Genomic DNA, 24,314 nt, shown 5'->3' with positions numbered 1-24,314 from the left:
ATATTGGTATGTGGACAATCTCTTCTTTTTTGGTCTTCCTTTTAATCAGTGTTATTGCTAACAACTTGGAAGCAACACAGTAATTATGACTCTGAAAGGAGTGAAATCTCAGGGGCTCATAACCTTTCAGAAAATGAAAGCTCTCCTGGGTTGAAATTCTGAATCTTGGCTCTTACTACAAAGATGAGGATTTTGTGTGCACGTGTGTGTGTGTGTGTGTGTGTGTGTGTGTGTGTGTGTGTAGAAAATTTGTTAAAATTCTCTTTAAGAAATCTCTAATTCGTTGGAGCATGAAAAAAGGTGTCTCATCTCTTAAAAGAAATTTTGTGTGCTGTTTTCAGTGCATGAATATCTCAATAAGCAGCTTGATTTTAAAATGTCAAACTTGCCAGAGAACTTGGTTCTTGGGTAGGACAAATGCCTTTGATTTGTTTGAAGAAATTTGATTTGGAAATAGCCAAGTGATTAGTTGTCGAGACTACGGCTTTGAAGTCACAGAGTATGGCTTTCTATTATGGGCCCTCGTGGAGCCCCAGACATTTGCATGTAAAATATTTCTAGAACTTTTGCATATGCTTAGATATTAAAATAAGCATGCCTAATGCATTTATAAGATCCCATCTGTCACATACACAATGCACTTTAAAATGCTGCCCAATGAGGAGACATCATCTTGTTGTTTAACCTTAATCAAATAGGAGAAAGAACACATAGTGCTGATGAACTATGACTGTTAAAGTCTTAAATGCATGGCTGTATTTAATTCTGTACATTGCACATTTGGGATACTGTCAAATAATAGCTCTTATGAGATCTCCATTTGAAAGAAACTCAAGAATGTGGAGCTGAACCAAAGAGTCAAGAATCATTCAAGCATAAAAATAGAAGTTTAAAAAGGACCTTGAGAGGTTATAACATCCAGTTGCTACTTAAAGTCACAGACTTGTGGGTTGTTAGGGTAGAGGGAGACCCAAGGGAGATCACCTCCTCTAAACCATTCATTTCACAAATCAGGAAACCGGGGTTCGAGTTAGAGTTTGTTGAAACCTAACTGGTGCCTTTCAGACTTTCAAAAAAGAAAATTCTCCAATTTTTCCTAGCAACATATTCTAGTGCTTAATCATCAGGAAATTGCGACTACCTTAATTCCCTCCAATTAGGCCTATTTTCTTGATGAATGTGGTTTTAAAATAATAGCACATCCTACATCTTTGTAAGTGACTGATGCTGGAACATGACACTATAGCAAAATGTTAGAAATGGAAAATAATTAATTCAGAGATCAGAAAGTTCACAAGGGACCTAACCAGAGACTTTCAGTAGATACCCGGTTACTGTATGATGATGCAGGGTCAGGAGGGTTTGAAGCTTGTGGTCTGCTCCTGAATTACAACTCTGTCCCTTACAAACTGTGGAAATGAGCCAATTACTTATCTTCTCTAAGTCTCTATTTCTTCATGGATAATAGCAAAGGAAATGAGTGGAATGATGCTTTACAAAAAAAGGCTCAGAGGACAGTCTAGTGCATTTAAATACTCAGTATATGACATTTTGATTGTGGTTGATATTACTGTTATATACAATATTTTCAGAGTAATAAAGAGAGTGATTACTTGTTATTATTACCTTTATCATCTCTATCAAATGTGTTATTTAAGGTATATATTAATGCCTACATAAAATGTACTGCTCAAAGACAGTTTGAAGGTCTAGTATTTGGGGAAAGGTTAAGGAGAGCCCTACAACTGATAATGAAAGGATTTTTATCTACTTTCTTCCTTGGAGATCATTGGATGACAGCAACTAGAGACACTATGTACCCCTCCAGAACACTGAACTAAGTTACATTGCCGTATCATTCAAATCTAGATTTTCCTTACTTTTATACATCCAATATCATCTTTACATTCCACCTTATTTTCCTAGTTTTACATGGCATTAATTCATGTTTACAGTTAAAGAAACTTAAAATCAGACAAAGAAGCTGCATGTACAAGGTTTACGTCCAATCTCAAGATTCAGTTATAGGAAATAGCTCTTATTTTAACCTTTTTTCAAAAATGCAGGAGATAACTCTTACTTGTTATCACTGGAGATTCTAATTTATCTCGGTAAAATGAATTTCAAATGATTATTGATAGTGATAACTCTTATGCAAATCTATTGCAGTTCAGTAGTTGAATGTTAATTAGCACTATAATAAAAAGCAAATCCTTTCAGTTCTTTTCTCATCATTAAAAACAAATTGATGTCACAACATAACGAGTAAAGAATAAAAATCTTTCTCTATTATTTCCATTTGTTAGTTTCACACATTTAATTACAGATGTGGGAGCTGTCAATTCTGTGGCCTTTATCAACCAGCAGTTACAGATAACTTGACTACTTTCAGGTCAGTATGTGTATTTTTTTAAAATGCAAATTTTTAAAGTGTGGGTTGACCAGTATAAGCATAAACTGGGGTAATAAGGAGTTGCTATGATTTGAATATGTCCCCCAAAATTAGTGTGTTGGAAACTTAATCTTCAATGTGAAAGGAACGAGAAGTGAGACCTTTAAGAGGCGATTTGATCATTAGGGCTCTATGTTCATGAATGGATTAATACCATTGCTGGGGAAATGAGTTATCATGGAGGTGGGTTTCTGATAAAAGGATGAGTTTGGCTCCTTCCAGCCCACGCTTGAGCGTGTTCCCTCTACACCATTTGATGCCTTCTACCATGTTATGACACAGGAAGAAAGCCCTCACAAGATACCAGCACCATGTTCTTGGACTGACTTCTCAGCCTCCAGAACCATAACCCAAATAAATTTCTGTTTGTTATAAATTGCAGAGTCTGCTCATTATAAATTACCCAGCACTCTGTTACAGCAGCATTAAATGAACTAAGACAGGATGGACACATACACACTCAGGGGAATCTTTACAGGCCGAGAGGTAACCAAGATCTCAATTATATGAGGCTATGTGAGGTTTGGGGAAAAGGGAACAAATTTTATTCTGTCTGTTTCTATATTCCAATGACCCTCCCTGTTGTAAATTACTTACTGGAGTAGCCTCTGTGAAGATATATGTAGTTCCAAATAGCCTCTCCTTGTGTAGAGTGGAAAGTATTTAGTTCTGCTATATGTCTCTATGTTTACACTGTTCTAGGAAGGCTCTTAAGAATTAATAAACTAGGGACAGAATACAGCCACAAATCTCACCATAGAGAAGGTCAATTAAAGAAAAATATCTAAAAACACATGACTGGAAAAAATAGTAGTACTAGGGGTATCTTTAGAGCGGGAAAGTCAGATCATTTTCCATTGTGGGTAATAAAAACAAATTCTCGGAATGGGAGTTAGAAATACTGAGCCTGTATAGCAAGGAACTTGACTTCAGTGAGGAATTGAAGTCTCCCTAGAAATTAGCTACAGTAAATCAATCAGAACAGAAAAGCCTCATACACCTAACACAGGATAAGCATTGGTTCAATCTGGGAGTCAACAGAAATCCATCAGAAAACAAACCAGGAGAAACTCCAGAAAACAAAAGGATATGTATATGAACATTTATGACAGGCCACCATCCAGCAGAAGAATTCCTCTGCCTGAGCAAAACAACCTTTGACTCCCATGATATGATAAAGATGGCAACTGCAAGGTGAGTGAGGCAGCCTGAGTCTGAATAGGCTGAGACTTAACTCAAAGATCATAATGTGGGCTAAAGAGAAATAAGTCCAAGACCAGGCAAACAGAAGAAAATCAGATGAGGTTAGGAGAGGCAACACACAGGACTGTGCATGTTCGTGAGAACTGGAGGAAGGTAGGAATGCATGAGTTACTCTCCAGCAAGGAGGAGGGCCGACATTTTAAAAGCACCCACAGCTCCCTTCTCATCAGTCCTTGCTATTCCCCTTCCAAAGAGGACCTTGCCATGGATCAGACTGCTTTAAAGACATTTTTTTTCTTGATCACAGGCCCATAGGTTTCACAGTACTGAATAAAGGTGATCAGGAACAGAGCCCACGAAAGAGGGAGATCCTTGGAGGCATCTCTGCCGAGCAAGATATGGAGCAAAATGAGCAAAGGCTTCTGGGTCTTCAGTACTTAGAATGGTGTCTGGCACATGACAAATACTCACTAAATCTGAATTGAGTAGGTGAATGACTGCATGAATCGGTGAGAGGAGGCTGTTGAGTGTGCTCTCCCTTGCTACAACCCTTGCCCTGAGAATATACAGAGTGAAGAGCCCCAAGAATGCAGGGAGAGGCAGACCAGACCAGCTCTGCTCTGGGCACAAGGACAATGTGCTCGGGCTCTCATGGTCTTGAGCTGTTTCTTCCTTGACAAGGTGCTCTTTCTGAGCCAGTCTTCCCTCATGACTGGATTGGTGAAATGCCAGAAGCCAGGTTCCAGTGCAGGCTTAGGGAGATGGGAGCAAAGGAAGCTGCTTGACAACATTTGCTCTAGGCCCTACATTCTGCTAAGACTGACCCCAACGAAAAGGAATTCTGATCTGGCCCGGCTCATGGAGGACCTGTTTAGGCGGGGCCAGGACCTCAACGGAGAGGCTCCTTTGCCTGACCTGGTATTCTCAGGGCTTTAGGAAAGCGGTTGACGGTACAACTGGAAGATTCAGAGAGTGAGTCATGTCTCCATCTGTCTTTTTAAACACATAATATGGTATTCACCAAAAATATGCTGGATGAAAAGAATGTGATCCAGTCTCCACATATCCAAGGATAAATATTTCAAAGTACTCTATCTGTTTTAAAATTATTTCTTCTTTTCTTTATCTTTGTAATCAGTGGAAAATAGAGGGAAATGCAGGAAAACAGAATAAAGGAGGAAAAGGATGCTACAGGTATCTCTAGGGAAGCAACTTGGGACAGGAGTCAGAGAGACAAGACCATCCTAGATCATCGCTTCCAGGATATTTCACTCCTGGGTCCACAGAGAGTCAGATGCCGAGGCACAGCAGACACTGAAAGAGACATTAGCTGCTGGTGTGGAATTTCTTCCCAACAGCTGATAGGAAAATGTCAGTGAAAGCCCTGCTCATGAAGGGCTATTTAAGCTACTTGTACGCAACATGTGTAGAGCTGAGGGCAGGCGACGGTTTGGCTGACCAGCTGCTCATTTTCATAAAGGGCAGCACAATTTTCACTTGAGGGTTTTAATAGCAGCTTATGCCTGGTGCCATAAAGCCCTGATCCAAACTGCTTCTCTGAGGAAGAGAAAAAAATTCTGCAAAGCACAAAGATATGGTTCTGAACTAATGTGCTGAATGGTCCCCAGTCCTCAAAAATCATACCTAATCTCATTGTGTTTCAATGAAAACAGTTCTATCCCATCAAAGAAAATGATCAATGGTCTCATTTCATCCCAGAATATGTCTGAATCAGAAAAAGAATCACTTAAATGTTATTTACTTAATGCATTTCTCTCTCTTTAAAAAATCCTTATTGGCATAAGCACCCTGGTAATAAACAAGACAAATGTATACTAGAGCAGGGGTCAGCAAACTACAGCCAGGGAAGTAAATTCAACCAATAATCTGTTTTTGTTTGAGCTAAAAATAGTTTTTATACATTTAGAAGGGTTATAAAAATAACAAAGAAGTATGCGATTGAGATCATATGTGGCCTGCAAAGCTGAAATATTTACTCTCTGCTCCTTCATAGAAAGTTTGCCTTACACATTAGAACATTGTTCATTTTCTGACATCGAAAATTATGAAGAAAAAAATAAGAAGTAGCCAGTATGTCCGTTTTGGTTTGCTTGAAGGTTTATAAAAATTCCAACCCAAATGCCCATCAGTGATAGACTGGACAAAGAAAATGTGGCACATATTCACCATAGAATACTATGCAGCCATAAAAAAAGGATGAGTTCATGTCCTTTGCAGGGACATGGATAAAGTTGGAAACCATCATTCTCAGCAAACTAATGCAAGAACAGAAAACCAAACACCACATATTCTCACTCATAAGTGGGAGTTGAACAATGAGAGCACATGGACACAGGGAGGGGAACATCACACACCAGGGCCTGTTAGGGGATGGATAGCATTAGGAGAAACACCTAATGTAGATGATGGGTTGATGGGTGCAGCAAGCCATCATGGCACATGTATGCCTATGTGGCAGGCTTGCATTTTCTGCACACGCGTCTCAGAGCTTGAGGTATAATTAAGGAATAAAATTTTTTTTAAATGCTGTGAAACAGCAACATTTGTACCCTAGGAGAGAAATCTTAATGACACTTGTAAATTGTAAAATGGCCTGTTGTTGCATAATATTATATTACACATTTGTTACATTTTAATCCTTGACTAAAATGCAGTTGGCCCTTGTTTCTTTATATTGCAAACATTCCTGGAAAATAGTATTAGTGAAAAGCCAAGTATGTGAGAGTCCCAAATTACTAATTCCATGATTATAATTACCACTTACTAACTTGTGCCCTTACCAGACTAAGTGCTTTTCATACATATTCTACTTTACTCTTCAAAAGAACCCCAGTATACAGCATTCTCCCCATTTTACAGCTGGAAGTGACTGAGGTTTTGAGGACTTGATATTGTATCCACAGTCTCACAGCTAATAAGTGATGGGACAAGGACCTAAATTCAGTTCTTACTGAACATAGAGCATAAGCGGCTACACTACACTGTAGCCTCTCTGAACTACGCCGTCTCCCTTTAAAGAGAGACTCTTTTAGCTTTTACTCTTGCAAATACTGCACAACTAGGTGAGTGGGAAGGAGTAATATTGCCTGCCAGGTGAAACCTCACCACCTCAGCAGCTTCCTCCCTATGTACATACACACAGAACAAAAGTAGGACCATTTTGAAGGTTCTAAGAATCCATAAATGGAAAGCATCTCTTATCCTTTCATTGTGATTTAAAAAGCTGAGGTTAGGGTTTCTTATTTTCATTTGGTGCTATTTAAAGGGAGGACTCTTGAATGATGATAATTTTAGTAGAGTGTGTATGTTGCTTTCCTCATTTTTATATAAGTGGGGAAGCTTCCAAGAGGTGCAGCTAAAATAAGGTGCAATCCCACAGGATGCGAGGTGGGTTTTTCTCTTCACTAGAGTCCTCTCCCTCTCCTCTCTTTCTCGCTTCCACCTTCACTTGACATCTGTTCCTTTCCTACTCAGTATAGGAGTTAGGAAATCAGAAAACATCCTTTAGGCTGGAACAACAGGGAAGTCGAGCTGGCTGCATCTTTTTGTTTCAAATGAGAACAGTTAATAGCTATTCTAATCACTTGACTCCATTCTCTGCTTCTGATTTGTGTCTCCATCTGCTGAGGAATGTTTTACATGGAAGTTGTGGTATCACATCAAGAAATAACAACTGCCAATTGGACTTATCTTCCTCCAAAATCCAGGTCTTTATCTAAACCATAATGCTGTTCACAACTTTATTTTTGTAGAAATAAAGTGTCATAGTCATCTTTATTTCTCCTTCTCCTTTGCCCCAGGTCCAATCCTGAGGTTCTGCTGAAACTTGCCACCTACTGCTCTCCCACATTTTCCCCTACCTTTCTGTACTTTCCAGCTCATTGGCTGACATCTGGATTATGCCAGTGGTCTTGTAATTTGTCTCTCTGCTTTGAGGCTCTTTCTTTTCATGCCCTATTGCAAAATAATAAAGCTCAAAACTATTCAGCTTGAAGTGACATGTATTTGCTCACAATTCTGCATTGTGGGGAGGCTCAGTGGCAATGGCTTGTCTCTGTGCCACATGTGTTGACTGAGGCAAGCTGGAACTACTAACATGTCCGATGTCTCTGATGGGGTGATTGAACTTGCTGCGGCTGTCTCAGCCTATCTCTTTCTATGGGTTTTCATCCCCTGGGTCTCTGTCTTCTTGGTCTTTCTCTCCAGCAGGCCAGGGAAATTAGATTTTTTTTTTAACATGTTAGCTTAGGATTCTAACATGGCAAAAATGGAAAGTGCAATGCGTCTTAAGGTTTAGGTGCAGAGGTTACACTGTGCTACTTTTGCCTTATCCTAGTTAAACTAATTCCAAGCCTGGCTCAGATTCAGTGAGAGGAAATGTAGACTTCACCTCTTGATGGGAAGAGTGATGAAATAGCATTTCAAAAGGGCATGCAGGAAAGGAGGGCTTTTCATGTGATCATCACAAGATAAAATCCATATCACATCATGTATGCTTCTACCTGGGAATGCAGTCTACTAAAAAAAAGGTGATCAGTACAATAATATGTGACTTTCCCATCTATAACTATTATGAAGGATCCATTGGTTAGAATAGAGGCAGGATCTAATTCAACTCTGAAAGTCTACCATCCCAATAGCATTGCAAATTTATAGGAAACAGGTTAATTTAATAACTCAAGAAAGGTATGAATAGAATCAATCATTTATTCGTGGCAAAAATATTTTTTAAGTCCAAGATTTACACTGCAGACCACAAAAATTTTCAAATGGTTCATCTTAGATTTGTCACCATCTAGAAATGTCCCACCTGTGGAAGCAAATGCCAGTGTCTCACTGTGTGAGCACAATTTCTTATCACACCTGAATTCTCAGTCCTTTTGTTAGACTATACATTCAGGCTAGTGTCATCATGTCTCCAGGAGCTACTGCTGTGTAACTTCTTCTTCATTTATGAGTTCCACTCAATTCCTCATTCCTGAAACCTCTTGTCTCCCATCAGATGAGCTTGTTTCTATTTCACAAAGACAGTAAGCTCTTAATGTTGAATGCTTTCAACTCTCTGCACCCCACCCACAGACATGGATTCTTAGCCTTTCCGTCTTATTTCCTCCACCTTAGCCTCAGCCTTGAGAACAAGAAGCCCCTTCAATCCAAGATTTACCATCTATCCACCTCTTCTCTGAATTCCATCCTCACTCACCTTTCAGCACTATTACTCCATCAATTAATTCTTCTTCCCACATTTTTAATCTGTCACTCTCCGAACCACTTCTTTTCCACCAGCACATAAAATATTCACCTTTCACATAATTCCTGGCCTGTGTCTGTCTATGGCCTCATATTCTCTCCAATTTTCATAATTAAGCTTCGAAAGTAGTCTCAACTTGCTGTCTTTGCATACGCATCAAAAACAACAGCTAATTTCTAGTGAGGACTCGTAATGAAACTGGCACCATTCAAGAGCATCTTACCCATTTGAACTCATTCACTCCTCATAACAACCTTAAGATAGTTCTATTTTTATTCCCATTTTATAAGGGAAAAGATTGAGGCAAGGAGAGTGAGTGCTTTGGTAACCGCTTCTTGTCAGCAGTTAGTGGGTAGCAGAGTTTGGGTTTTAGCTTGGTTGGTCCCTTTCCAGAACCCACATCTCACCCGCCAGACTACTCAGTCAGCTGCTCATGCTATTCAGTCCGCTGTTCTCCAGCGTCTGCCTTCACCACTTCCCTAAAACTGCCCTCACACAGATCACCAAGGCCATTCTAGTTGCCAGTGGCAACTGACACCTATTGGCATTCATCTAACTTGGCTGAAAAGTTATTCATGAAGAGAAACAACAGAAGAGGAAAACTGAAAAGAAAAGAAATGAAGAGAAGAGAAAAGAAAAGAAAAAAGAGTGAAGAGGCTTTTAACCTCTTTTTCAGAGGCAGAAGAAAGCATGGAAGCCTTATTCTTGGCCAGCATAGATGAGATCAAGTAAATGAATCTTTTACCCATTTATGCTTTACATATTTTAGCGAAATTTCTACATGAAAACCCTAAAATATCAGTCACTTCAAATAACAAACTCAAAAATGAAGGCAAGATGCTCAATTGTACTTGTAAGTGACCCTACAAATCAGTGCTTACCTCCTTAAGTGCCGTGTGTTTCTAGGACCACTGAATACTTTAACTCATGAACACCAGCACAGACCATGAGCCTGCAAAGCCCTCTGGCCCTTAGAAGCACTTTGTAAAACTCAGTATTTTAGCAATGGCTCAATAACACTGGCATTTGCAACTGCTGAAAAGCCTCTGCTGTTAAAAAAAAAAAAGTGACCCAAATCCTACTCAAGTTAGAAAGTAGAACTTGGACATTCTTATAAAAGCTGTTCAGCAGAGCAAAATGACAAGAGGCTTCAAAAATGATGCCTAAAGACTGACAAATGTAAAACAAAAGAAAATGGTTCATTCTTAGATATTTGGATATTTAAAATTTTTATCACATTTAGAGGGTTAGCAAATGTTTATTGAATGCCTAACACATATATGTCACCATACCACATTCAGAGAGAGATTTGAAAGAAAATAGGGCCCTACTCTTCTTAGGCTTTAAGTGCTAGTGCTCAATAAATTTGCAAATTAGATTAACACGTATTCATGCATTAGAAATATATTATTTGTAGGCCGGGTGCAGTGGCTCCCGCCTGCAATCCCAGTACTTTGGGAGGCTGAGGCGGGCAGATCACCTGAGGTCGGGAGTTCAAGAGCAGTCTGACCAACATGGAGAAATCATGTCTCTACTAAAAATACAAAATTAGCTGGGTGTGGTGGTGCATGCCTGTAATCCCAGCTCAGACTTAGGAGGCTGAGGCAGGAGAATCGCTTGAACCCGGAAGGCAGAGGTTGCAGTGAGCCGAGATTGTGCCATTGCACTCCAGCCTGGGCAACAAGAGCGGAACTCCATTAAAAAAAAAAAAAAAGAAGAAAGAAAGAAAAAAAAAAAAGAAATAATGTTGTTTGCCCATCGTGGGTAGGTACCTCACCATCTTTAAGAATCCCGCCTTCAATGAGCATATATCTTATTGGGAAAAAAAGACAAGAGCACCATGAACAATGATACAAAGTAGAAACACATATTTTTAAGCACTTAGAAAAAACACATATTTTTAAGCACTTAGAAAAGCAATAAGAACATATTTAAGCATTTGGCAAGTACTTGTTAAACAAACTGCAAGTGCTTTAAGCTAGGTTCACGTTAAGTGCTATAGACAGTAGAGAAGGAAATCAGTGGGTGTTTCATGAAGACAGTATCTGAACTGTGCCTTAATGGTATTCAGATGATCAGTGATTAGCATGGAGGAAGACATTCCAGGGAAGTCACAGAGGCAGGAAAATCCAAGGATATGTGATCAGTCACTTTTGGCAGGATTGAGAGGTAGACCGGAAGAAAGGTTAACCAAGGAGTGAATATTTTAATCAATAGCTGATAAAGAACCAGAAACATTTTTGAAGAAGGGTAGAGCAGGATTAGAAATACGACTTAAGAAACATTGATCACAGGGTTTTATTAACAAAGACCGGGTGGTGAGATTCAGAGAGGGAAAGAGATCAAGTCATGTTTGTCTTTGTATCAACATCTGTAAAGGACCTGGCTATCAGTAAGCACAGTGAATATCTGTCATGTGCTTACAACATCCAATTTCTACTTCTGACAAAATCACCTCAGCATAAGAATTCCCGCTGTATGCTCATATGTGGAGCTAATCCAGTAGAGAACTGTGACCCAGGTTACACTCTTGGCCTCAGTGATGGCCTCTTGGGATGGACAGGTGACCCAATGTGGACTGATGAGATCAATCCTTGAGATTTTATCCAAACTCCTGGGGAAGAGACCCGCTTGATTTTTTCCCCCCGCCATTGGATTTGGGGAACCATGAGGGGAAAACCTGTTTGAGAAGGGAGACAACACAGGAGAAAATGTATTTCATGTTTGTGACATCACTTCCTCACTTCCTAGTTCTTCAAACTTCTTTTAACTTGCAACTGAAAAGGAATCTACCTGCTAAAATAAAAGCTTTGTTTAATGAATAAACAGAAGCATGAGTGATTGGTTTGATATACAGAAACACATGCAGTGGGAGTAAAGCCCAGTATCTGGCGAGCCAATCTACCGTATCATTTCCCATTCCCAGATGTCTACAATCAGTTAGCTTCATGTGGAATCTTTTGCAACCATACGCTGTGATTCACTTCCACCCAACAATATTGTGATCTATGTTTCTATCAAGTTGGTCACAGAGAATCACAGCACTAGGCACACAGTGGCAAAGAAATACATCATTTGCTTAATTTGCTGTAGAACCTGGGTTTTATAAAGAAAATTCAGGAAAAACTGAAAAGAAAATTTTGTATTATTACTGTTAACAGGTCATCATTGTTGGTCCTGATGTATCAATATGGAACAGAAAGTAAACTTTCACACTTTTCTTCAAGATGGTGACATCTTGGTCTTCAATTACAGTCATAACATTAATGATAACACTAATGATACTTATTTAGTAAGTTTTAGTGTATTCAAATTGCTAGTTACCAAAAATATGTATAATTTCACTGTGAGTAAAAAGTGGTTAATATTCTACATAGCACTCAGCTGACCCTTATGACCACCGGGCAAATACTAGAGGAGCAAGAGGGGCCATTTTCACTTGTGCTCATCTGAAGCAATGGCTCCATTAATACAAAATATCAAATATTCTCAGAACATTTCAGGCTTATTTCATTCTAGACGTTTACTACAGACTGGTCAAAACCACTCAATATTCCCGTGGTTGCATTACATTGCCCAGGCTTTGGCTGCTCTGAAATAAAGTAACTGCTCACCTCTGTCTTACCTGTCATTAGATTGGTGGGCTTGATACATCATTCATAAGCCTCCTGGTGTTATTTATTGTGAATCTTTCTGGCTCAAGTCACATTCGATCAGCATATTGAGAAACAAGTGTTCCAGCCAGTAACAAAACTCTTAGAAGAAGAGAAATGATTTGAAACATACTCTGGATTCAGCTTACCTTAATACATTTAACTGGATTAGCTGTCAGGGATATGTTTCTTTGTGAATTACTTGATAAATTTGTGACTTTTCTCCCCAGGGTTCTAAATTTAATTCATTCCGTATTTACTAAACATCTACACTATACAAGACATTATGCTACGTCCTGGAGCAGTGCTATATTTTGTACTATTAGATACCATCCCTCAAATCCGCAAGGAGGTAACAAAAATGTAAACGATGATGACATGAAGGAGGAAACAGGAGGATGTGTGTTGTGTCAGGTTAGCAATGAATAGGGAAAAAGAAGTCTTTCAACAGCAGTCTTGTGTTAGAAAAGAAAATCATTTTTGGCCAACTCCTAAGTTAAACCAGTACAACACATAATCAGAGGAATTTAAAACAAACCTATGAAATAACTGATAAAATCACAAATAACATGATTTTATTATCCAGACAATGATATTATAATAATCAATTGACTACCCTTTGGTGAGGCTTTCCCTTTTAAACTACCAAGATAGAATAAAAACAACTGAGTCCACATCAGCAGGTACAGTGGCCAAGGAAAGAAATTTTCTCCTGCATGACTTCAGAGTATTTTCCTCCCTCCCTCCTGTCTTCCATTCACATGTCCTCCCTTCTTTCCTCCACTTCAGAAGTATTTACCTCAAACCAATAAAAAAATTAGGGAGAAATTTCCATAGTTTTTGCTGTTGTGAAATTATACTGATTTGAAATCCCGTATAATGATTACACTGGCCCATCATACTCTGGACAGGGAATCCCATAGTCCCTTAGCCTCAATTGAGATAACAAGAGTCTAGATCCTTAAGTACTGCAAAATCTTTTGGTAAAAAATATGTAAGAACAAGAACAAACCCCTAAATAAAATCCTCCACTTATCAGCGCATTGAGAGGAGTGAGTGAAAGCTGCCTTGAACATTTGCATTATTTCATTAACTTTAAGGCTGCCATATTTACTGATGAGAAGATGACAGATTTGGGGCCAGTCTCCTTTCATATATGTTTGAGCTTCACAAAGAAAAATTACAGCATTCTCATTTTCAGGATTTTCTATTTATAAAGGTCAAGCCTAAAGAATTCTTTGTTTCTTATCATTTGAATGCAGAAAGCTAACAACAGACTCTTCAATATGTCCAAAGTAGCTACTTAAATCACAAGCACTGAAGCATTTAGAGGAAATGTTTGTGTCTAGTTGCTAATCAGTACCTAAGTGAGAGTATTTTCTGTTTTCTGTATGCTACTTTAATTTTTTCAGGATTTTATGAACTCAAAACATTTTACATATGGGCAAACAATAAGCTAAATCCACCCCCACTCACTTACCTATCTTTACAGGATTGAAAGGTAGGGAGATGGAAGAAAGAAAGGAAGGAAGAACGGAAGCAGAAAGAGGGAGGGAAGGAAGAGTTGATTGATTCTGGTGTATATGACACCCTAATTTTAGCAAAAAAAAAAGTTTTTGAAAAAATGAAAATATAAGAGAAAGGCCAGGCATGGTGGCTCACACCTGTAATCCCAGCACTTTGGGAAGCCAAGGTGGGCGGATCATGAGGTCAGGAGTTTGAGACCAGCCTGGCCAACATAGTGAAACCCCGACTCTACTAAAAATAGAAAAATAAGCCGGGCATGGTGGTGGGAGCCTGTAAGCCCAGCTACTTGGGAGGCTGAGGCAGGAGAATTGCTTGAAAGTGACGGTTGCAGAGAGTTGAGATAGTGCCACTGCACTCCAGTCTAGGTGACAGTGCAAGACTCCATCTCAAAAAAAAAAAAAAAAAAAAGAGAGAGAGAGCAAGGAAGAACTTTCATAAACATAAATACCAATATTTGGCACTTACATGCAAGCTACACACTGGTGGAGTTACATTACAAGAAAATGTCCTTACCTGATCACTGCTATAGACTTTTATTCCAATGATACAATCAAAATTGTATTTCATTTTATTGCAATTTATATGTTGCCACTTTTAATAATTATTTCAGGCAATAGTTCATTTATTACATATTTGGGTACCCATACAGTTTAAGAAAAATATTAGAAAAAATTTCTCCTAATTATTTTAGCAATGCACAGTACAGGAGAAAAAATGAAGACTAGGGACAGGAATAGAGAATTAATTGTCTGTTATTCCAACATCTAGTTAACCACTATTGATAAGTTTACAACTTTTTATTCCTTTTTTTCTATGAATGTGTAAAAATTATAATATTGTATGCCTAATTCTATATCCCTTTTCCACATAACTTTACTATAGATATTTAATCAGATCAATATTTTTCTACTTTATTTTCAATGCCTACTTAATAATTCCTCAGCTGACTATAGCATGCTTTATTTAACCAATCCCCAGTTGTTGGGCATTTAGGTTATTTCCAAAGGTTTTTCTTTTTCCCTATGTGATGTTTATGAAACTCATTCAAGCCTAGCAGGGATAGATCGCCTATATTCACGTTTTCTTCTGTCCTATGGTTCTTTGGGATAGAGCCCCTTCCAAAAAGCCTATTTACCCCACTCCTATCAGGACATTTCATGGTTCATGGCCACAAGCTACACTGCTTCATCATGTTAAATGAATGACTTCCCTCTAAATTATCTGATGAGATCTTACTCCAAGTACCAACATTAAAAATCTTCAAAAGAACAAAAATGAGAGGTTTCATTTTTCTGGAAGAATGTCTCTTTCTTTTGTTCATTTATTTGGTTTCTTCCTTTTTCGTAAATTCAATCATATCAATGCTGATTCTCCAAATCCTTGACACTTTTTGGTCTCAAAGGTTTGTACTTGAACAACTAAAATATCTTAAGCAAAGTCCTTATAAAAATGTTTTCCATTAATATTAATCTTCACAGTCAAGTAGTTTTTAGATCTTAATTATTGTTAAATACAAAAATTATAAAGTTAAAATAAAATTTAAAAGCTATATCTGAATAATTTCAGCAAAGTTTGCTTATCTATATGCAATAATTTTATATGCTTATAATTAGTACTTCCTACTCAGCACTACACCACAAAATTTTAAATGTTACCAATTAGACTTCATGTGTATAACTCATAACAGACTTCTAAAATTGACTGACAGTCTCCATTGTTGAGCGTATAGGTTGTTTCTAACTCACTAGCATAAAAAATTCTGCAGTGAACATCTTAGCTTTTTTAATTCCTCTAAATGATTCCTTACACAAAATTCTCAGAAGTGTAATTGTAGTACGAAGGTATATTAACACTTTATGTATTGCCAAAATGCTTTCCCAAGCAATTACATTGCTACCAGTAGCACAGGAGTCCAGTCACTTCGCCAACATTGTACCAGCAGTATTGCACTTTAAAAGTGTTTTCTAATTTGACAGATGTAAAATGGTCATTGCTCATGGTTTTTAATCTATGTATTTCCACGGATTGCTCTCCAGGAACCCTAGGGAGCTATGTGCAGGATTCTCAGTGGCACGTGTGTGAACTGGTAGCCAGAATAAGGAGATATATAAATAAAATGGGTCACTCAAGAGCAATTTCAGTTCATTGAGACATCTCTCCTCTTCTAAATAAAAGATTATCTGGGGAGCTGATTCAAGTTCGTATCTCCTTATATCTGAGACTATGTCATCATCACAATGATTTAACCCAACTATTTGAAACTGAAGGTCAGTTTTACTGGAGACTGCAATGTTCAACCTAGATTTATTTGAGATTAAGGCTATTATAAACTATGACAGGGAGAAATGTTTGTTATGACACAATTTATTTTTATATGAGCATCCTTTACACCAAGAGTCATAAAACATTTTACAGTGATACATAAGCTAATGGTCCTTGTAGAATGCTGATTTTTCAATGTTTATTTAACTTGTGATGAAAAATTGGTTGTTTTATTTTCTGTCAGGTAACAGCCAACTTTTCAACAATTCTGTTAAAGAAAATAATCCCAGAGGTTAAAAAAGACCATAGACCCAGAACGTCATGATTTATCCTTTTTTAATGCCTCACACAAAACCAAGAAAATGCAACATTGTGGTGAAGATAAAAGGAGAGAGAAATAATAAGTGAAAAAAAATCAGCCCTCACCAACAGGAAAATCTGTCTACCAATTACAATTTTTAAAGTAAGTGAAAAATACTATTCCATTCTTTCCCAGTCAGTCTGCAACCCTTCAGCTGTGTTCAGCATTTGGCTAATATGACATTTAAATGATAAAGTAAGACAACTGTAGTTCTACCTTCTCAAATACAGCAAACTGCTCCCCAAGGAACTAGAATGAAGAATTAACAGCTTTGGTGTTGGATGATTTAGAACTGTGATATTATTTTCATAAATTAAATTTATAACTGGCCAGATTGCTTTCCTTAGCTTTTTCAGAGAAGTAAAACATTGTAACTTTCCACTGAGATGACACTGACAGTTTTCAGATGGACATCTTAGCTTTCTCTTTTCTTTCAGTCCCAGTCCTTAGCCTAGTGTGAAAATGCTTGTTTCCAAGAGAATAAAGTGCAAGCAGGGTTCTTCGAAAACTGCACAAAAGTGACTCAGCCAAGTGATGGGTAAGACTTTAGTTTTCCAAGGACACAAGTTCAAAATCTGGAATCAGAAGAAAGGTTAATTGGGCCATATGGCAAATAACTCAGTATCTAAAATGCAGAAAATTCTATTTTTGATTGTTAGTCACTTGGGGGTTCCTCAGGCCATTTGCTAAAAGGCCATTCATTTATTCTTCCTCCTTTCCCCTCAAATTCTATGCCCTCTACTCCATTTCCACTGGAAGAAAAGAAGATGAATTCTATTTGTAGAATACTTGATTTTGAAAAAAAGGAAGTTTGAAGTTTTAATAACCTCAAACCTGATGCCAAACACGACTTTTGGCAAAGTGGAAGGCAAAAAGAAAGAGATTTTGGGAGGTGAAATAGTGGGAGGAACACTTCTGAGTTGAATGAAATTGGGTTCAAATCAGTTCTGGAAATAACCAGCTGTGCTTCCCCAGGAGGTTACCTACATTCTTTTACTCCCAGCTTCTCTGTCTATAAAACAGAATTAAGAATGACCTCATAGAGTAATTGTGATTATTAAATAAGATGATAATTTAAAGATTCTAGTGGGATGCTTGTCAAGTAGAATACCTGATAAACAGAGGCAATGAATCAATGACCACTTACTCTGATATTGCTGCTGCCAGGGGCTTAAACGGTTATCTCATCCTTTTTCGGTTTCTTCTAAGAATAGATGGCAACACTTAAAATAGGTCTCACAGAGTGGGGGCTGGTGGTCAACTTGTCAGCCAAGTGGTAAGTTCTCCTACGCTTCTGCAAGACTGTTCCTCCCAAAATATCTACCTCCGGCCTCTAACAAAGCCTAGTGAACTAGGAAATAAACAATGAAGGCTCTGACCTATTGAGAGGCCATGATCACCATCACCCACAACGATAAATAGTTATTGAGCTTTCCAAGTATCAATTTGATAGAGCTGACACATAATTTACAGGAACCAGAGGTTGTGATTTTAAATAACTTTCCATATTGATTAGTAAGATGGCTTCCTGGAAACATATGTACAAATACATAAGTCTTTTGAAATCATTTCAAAGGTGTATGGCAGAAAATTAGCTAAGGCATAAGTCAGAAGCACTGAAAAGACCTAAAGGAAAAAGTTCAGAGTGAAGTCGTGTCTGGCAAGGTACTAAGTCTGTGCAAAAGGGATGATTTAGGAGGGTATGGGCAGGGTGTCGCAAAACCATGAGGGATGGCGTAGTACCCTTTGGGGGAAAGAAGGACAAGCTGGGGGAGGGAGCAGTCACTAGAACATAGAAATAGAAACAACAGTGTGGAGAGGACACCTGAAAGGAGCTGTGACTTTTGGTAGAGAGACAGAGCCAACCTGGGTGGCCTTGCAAGGAGGGAGCTGGGAGAACACATAATGCCAACGTCCCTTTTCTCCTTCCCTCTGGTTCCTGCTAGTGTTCCCACTGGTTAAACCTAACCAGATGCCAGATAGCAAGGGAGCCCTCCACTGCAGCCCATACTGGCCAGCCTCTCAGGGCAAAGAACAAGGTGGAGAAAGGCCCAGAATGGGCTTGGGAGGGCAAATGGAGGATCTTCAGTCTTACCCATACACCCAAGCAAGATGAATCCAAACCCTTTGGTGGGAAAGCTCCTTGACCAGAAGACTCTTCAAAGCAGAAAGTGAATCTCATTCATTTTTTATAACCCCAGGGTGCAACAGTTGCCTAGCTCAGAGTAAGCACTCAAATACTCATTTTAGGAAAGGCAGTATTGCTTGGTATTCACTTTAGTATTAGATTTTTTAAGAAGAGGATTTTCAATTTGCTGCTCAACCGATCAAAAGCTTGGCTCTGCAGAGTCATAGAGAAAAATGAAAATAGACAAAGTGACAAAAGTTTGGCATGTGAAGTCAAAACTGTCTTATCTCCAATGAGCTGTGCAAGGCGGCTCTGCACATGAATGCATTCCACAGCAAAGTCTGGCTCCTTCACAGCAAGTTAAAGTTGAAATCCTACATGAATGCCACTGACTGATATAAATGGAGCCCCCACAATTTACCTAAAGCAGTAGGGCTTTTAGGTGAACATTTGGAGAAGCAAATTTAAAGACCAGTACAAAATAAAATAATTCTGCAAACTTCAAAGTTAAGCTTCCACTATTAAAATTTTTAGAACTTTCTCTGTGTTTTTCCTGTTAAATTCTCTGCAGCATTTATACTTTGACATCATTAAAATAATTGCACTGGGATTAAATTTTCTAAACTTTGGTGATAGTTTTATAATAGCTTTTACAAAATATAAGACTTTAGGAACTGCTTTAGCAGGGCAAGGGATGTTTGACAAGTCACACAATGGGATGTCATTTGGGACAGTGTTTTTCAAACAATAAGGAATATACTTCAGAGTGCAATCTAGTACACATGCAGATATGTAATGGGTCACAATGTAAAATTTTTAAAATGTGGATAGTGGTCACACATCTTGAAATACACTCCCCTAAATGAGCATCCCAATGTAGCATGTGCCCTCTTTAACACCTTCATGTATATTTAATCAGTGCTAGTGATACATATATATCCTCTATTTGTCTATCCATCTGAGACAAATACTGTGTCTTTCCATGTGCCATGCGTGCTGAGAAGTTGTATTCTTTTCTTGTCTCTTCCTCTAAAAAAAAAAAAGCTGCCTGTCACCCTCAAAATTAATTTCAAGACCTACTAATGAGTAGTATTCTCTACTTTTAAAAGGCTGTATGTGACTTAGCTCATAGATAAGTGCCAACTCTAAAAATAAGAATGCACAAGCAGGCTAAAAGAGAAATTATGGGGACTGAACAAAGTAAAAAGAAAAACAATGGAATGATTTATCCAGGAACTTATGAAAATGACTGGGCCCATTTTATATTAAGGGTTGAGAGAGCAGGAAACAATCTATGAATTCACTATGTACATGTTTTTTTAAACCATTCATTCAGTTATTCATTCCACAAACTTTTAACTCCTGCTCTGTATTGAGTCTTGAAGATATAGAGGCAAACAACAGAGCATCATTGCTCTCAAGAAGTTTACAGTCTGGGAGGATGGAGGCACATTTGAAAGGAGTTGCCACATCGATGACAACAGCTACAGAAGAGGCATGTACAGGATGCCAAGGAAACAGGAGGCCATCCTGTACATGCCTATGAACTCCTGCTCTGTGTTGAGTCTGACTAGGAAAGTCAGATGCACTGCCCAGAGGAGACCATGCTGAAGACATGCTAGGCACCATCAAGACCCTGCCCAGCTTGCTTTTTCAGAGCTGTGGTCGGTTCACCTAGGTCTGGATCCTCATTCTGGCTTTTACCATTTCACTAATCAAAACAACCTCTTAAGTCTCAGTGTTTCTACCTGTAAAATGAAAGGGTCATAACAATCACCTGGTGGGGTTTCAATAGGATTAAGTAAAATGATGTCCTAAGGAGCCTAGCACACCATCAGGAACATAACACATGGTCACTGCAAGTACAACAGTTACTGCCAACATCAGGTATGTCATTCTGTTTCCCCTCCCTCAAAGCTGATGACAAGAATTCCCTTGCAAAATGGTATCCACATTAATAGAATTTTTGAGGCTGGGTCATTTTGAGCTTGTAACAAGCATGGCAGACAACAACCATATTGAGACAGAAACTTCAGCCCGAAGTCTCTGGAGAAGAAGGAACTGACATAAAAGCTCCAGTGCCACGCACCATTCTTCCAAAGTGAGTGTCTTTTTCTGAAGTTTTAACACTGTCATCTGAAGTGTTTAATTGTGTGTTTTTAAATAATTTGATGCTTTTGAGGCTTAAGGGCACAGGGTACAATTACTTAGACATGTATAAAACAGGGAGTGAAGAGCTATCAAACTCCAAAATCTGCCACAGGCAACCATCAGGGGAGAAACTACTTAAATATGAAACACAGCTTATTAAAGTTGTACTAAGATTCAAATGATAACTGATCACTATGTGTTTTGCATAGTTAAAGGATTCTGTGAAGGATATGAACTACCAGTAGATACAGAGTATCATAAAGAATGATTTCACAGTGAGGAGAATAAAGTGAAATCAGATTAAATAAGACAATGACCAATCTGGACTCCCAGGATTCCATTTCTGCCTCAGGCTTTTCTGAGTTGAATCTTTTTGAGCTATGAATTTACTTCAATAAAGTGGTCATTCAAATGAAATGACCACAGACATTACTCCTACTCACTTTATTCAAGGCCTGCAGAAGCCTAAACCAACCATTATAAAATCTGCCACCAATCTTCTCTTTGCCCATTTACCTAAATAGTTAATAAAATCCAAAATTCTAAGTCTCCCACATAGTCACTGGATTTACAAAGGAATCCATCCATGTTATAAGGCGAAATGTATCCATGGATAATGATTTTGGAAGAGAATGTGAAGAAAAAAAATCCTCTTTAAAAGACATCCATTTCTGTGTATTAAATCAAATAAATGATAGATAACAGGCTGCTGGTTTGGGTTATAATCACGTTACTGCTTAGAGCAATTGTTAACGCAAATAAAGAATAATAAAGTCAGAGTCATTCAGCAATTGACTTTGATGGCAATGCTGACTCCTGGAAGCCCGCAGGGATAAACTTTTTGGATGCAACAGTGTGACTGGATTCTGAAGTGTCTACTCATTATCCAGAATCAAAGGGTAGCTTGTTTCTTGTCAGGTAAAGCCAGACAACCAATGATCAAAGGAAAAGAAAGGAGAGAGACCCCCTTAGTAAACAGTGGACAAAGAATTTAGCAAAATTCATCCTTGATACTTTCCCAAGTTGTGTGATTTCTAATTAAATGGTCAACCAGTAGCTTTTATTTTGTCTATAGTTTTATTCTTGAAGCACCATGGCACAAAGACAAATGACCCAATTTACAAATGGGCAAAAGACTTGATATGTCTCTAAAGAGATATAAATGGTCAACAAGCACATGAAAAAATGCTCAATGCCATTAGTAATTAGGAAAACGAAAACCAAAACCACAATGAGATTCCACCACTCACTAATTAGTACAGCTATTTTACAAAATGAAAAATAATAGGATTGGCAAGAATGTGAAGAAATTTGAACCCTCATACATTGTTAATAGGAATTTAAAATGATATAATCACTGTAGAAAACAATTTGACAGTTCTTCAATAGATTAAACATAGACTTACTATATGATCCATCAATTCTACTCCTAGGTATACCCAAAAGAACTGAAAAATGGGTATTCATGTAAAAACTTGTATAAGAATATGCATAGCAACACTACTCACAGTAGCCAAAAGATAGAAATCAATCAAATGTCTATCAACTGATGATTGAATAAACAAAATGAGTTATATCCATAAAATGGAATATTATTCAGCCATAAAAATGAAGTACTGATATCTGCTAAAACATGAAAGAACTTTGAAAAATCATGCATGCTAAGTGAAAGAATCTAGACCCAAAGTCCACTTATTGTTTATTTCCATTGATGTAAAATATCCAGAATAGGCAAATGTATAGAAGCAGAAAGCAGATTAGTGAGGGGTTGCCAGGGCCTGGAGGGAAGGGATAATGGGAAATAACTGCCTAATGGGCACTGTACTTCCTTCTGGGAGATGAAAATGTTCTGAAACTGGGTAATGTTGATGGTTATACAACATTGTACATGTACAAAATGCCACTGAGTGGTACACTTATAAATGGTTTAAATGGTAAACACTATGTGTATTTTAACACATGCACACACATACAACATGGCAGCTCCAGAAGTTCTATATAGAATTGAGAAAAATGTTTAGGGGTAGAAACACATTTAAAAGGGGTCTAGAGGTTGGGTTCAAAATTGTGCTTACTAAGAATGAGCATGGTTTTTCACTTAGATTGGATATTTTGGAGGAAGGGCTAGGAGTATATGTTTTAGGGAGATTAAAGAAGGGGGCATATGAAGACATCACCCCATAGCATCACCAATGTTAAAATATGACATAGAAGTAACCAGTTTTTCAAATTTAAAGTAATTAAAATGGAAAATAATTTCTTTTCTTTTTGAGATGGAGTTTCGCTCTTGTTACCCAGACTGGAGTGCAATGGCACGATCTCGGCTCACCGTTCCTCTGCCTCCTGGGTTCAGGCAATTCTCCTGCCTCGGCCTCCTGAGTAGCTGGGATTACAGGCACGCGCCACCATGCCCAGCTAATTTTTTGCATTTTTAGTAGAGACGGGGTTTCGCCATGTTGACCAGGATAGTCTCGATATCTTGACCTTGTGATCAACCTGCCTCAGCCTCCCAAAGTGCTGGGATTACAGGCGTGAGCCACCACACCCGGCTGGAATACAATTTCTTGTTGGGGATGCAGAGAGAATAAAATAACTTTGTGTATTCAACAGAGTTCATGTTTCATAATCTCTATTTATTTAAAGCATAACATACATTTTCTACTCCCAGTGTCCCTATTGTTCTCCTCTGCAATATGAAGACTCTGCTAATTTTCTTATTCACTCCCCTGGCAATTTTTATTGTTCTGTATAACAACAGGGTGCAAGTAGGTTTACATATTTGTAATAAGCTACTCCCTCGAGAGTCCATAGTCAATTCTATCCTATCTCCATATTTTCTGTTTACTAGGCAGTGATGCCTTATTGTTTAAGAATGCCATTTAATTTGTCAGCTCATCCTGAATCAAAGTGTAAAAACAAGGGATTGGAAGGAACCAAATTTATCGAAACGAATTGCCTAGAGATTATTTCTATAAAACTTAAACAGGGGTATATAAACTGCTAAGGATATTTACCTATATACAGGGAGGCACATAAATCCCAAAAGAAATACATATCTCTTTCTAAATTGTCAGTTTGGCTTCATGATAAAAGACTGAAGAACATTATTTTTACATTAAAACAGATAAAATATGGACCAAGATGCAAGATCCATGTGAACTTTTAAGATTATATAAAACTTAAAAGAAATTTCTTATTGGCCTCCAGATTCTGAAGGGGCAATTTCATTCTCCCCTGCCTTTAAGAACATGTAAGAGCACATTGTTAACTACAACAGACCATATACATCTGCACTATAGCTGGCA

General features: G+C 38.1%; 1 protein-coding gene across 4 annotated transcripts in view; it reads right to left on the bottom strand.

Annotated features, from left to right (window-relative positions):
* The window catches only part of ST6GALNAC3 (ST6 N-acetylgalactosaminide alpha-2,6-sialyltransferase 3), a 580,668-nt gene that overhangs the window by 145,986 nt on the left and 410,368 nt on the right, over positions 1-24,314 (bottom strand). Inside the window, exon 4 of one of the 4 annotated variants that reach the window (XM_054236433.2) lies at positions 14,902-17,305. The exons of the other annotated variants lie outside the window; for them this stretch is intronic. Coding sequence (XP_054092408.1) covers positions 17,299-17,305 — 7 coding nt within the window. The 3' untranslated portion in view covers positions 14,902-17,298. Of the gene's footprint in view, positions 1-14,901; positions 17,306-24,314 lie in introns of those variants that run through there. 4 annotated transcript variants of the gene reach the window in all.

The sequence above is a fragment of the Callithrix jacchus genome, chromosome 7 (genome assembly GCF_049354715.1).
Source record: "Callithrix jacchus isolate 240 chromosome 7, calJac240_pri, whole genome shotgun sequence".
In the NCBI taxonomy this organism is placed as follows: domain Eukaryota; kingdom Metazoa; phylum Chordata; class Mammalia; order Primates; family Cebidae; genus Callithrix; species Callithrix jacchus.
The sequence above is the reverse complement of the archived record's forward strand: the minus strand, read 5'-3'. Positions and strand labels throughout refer to the sequence as shown.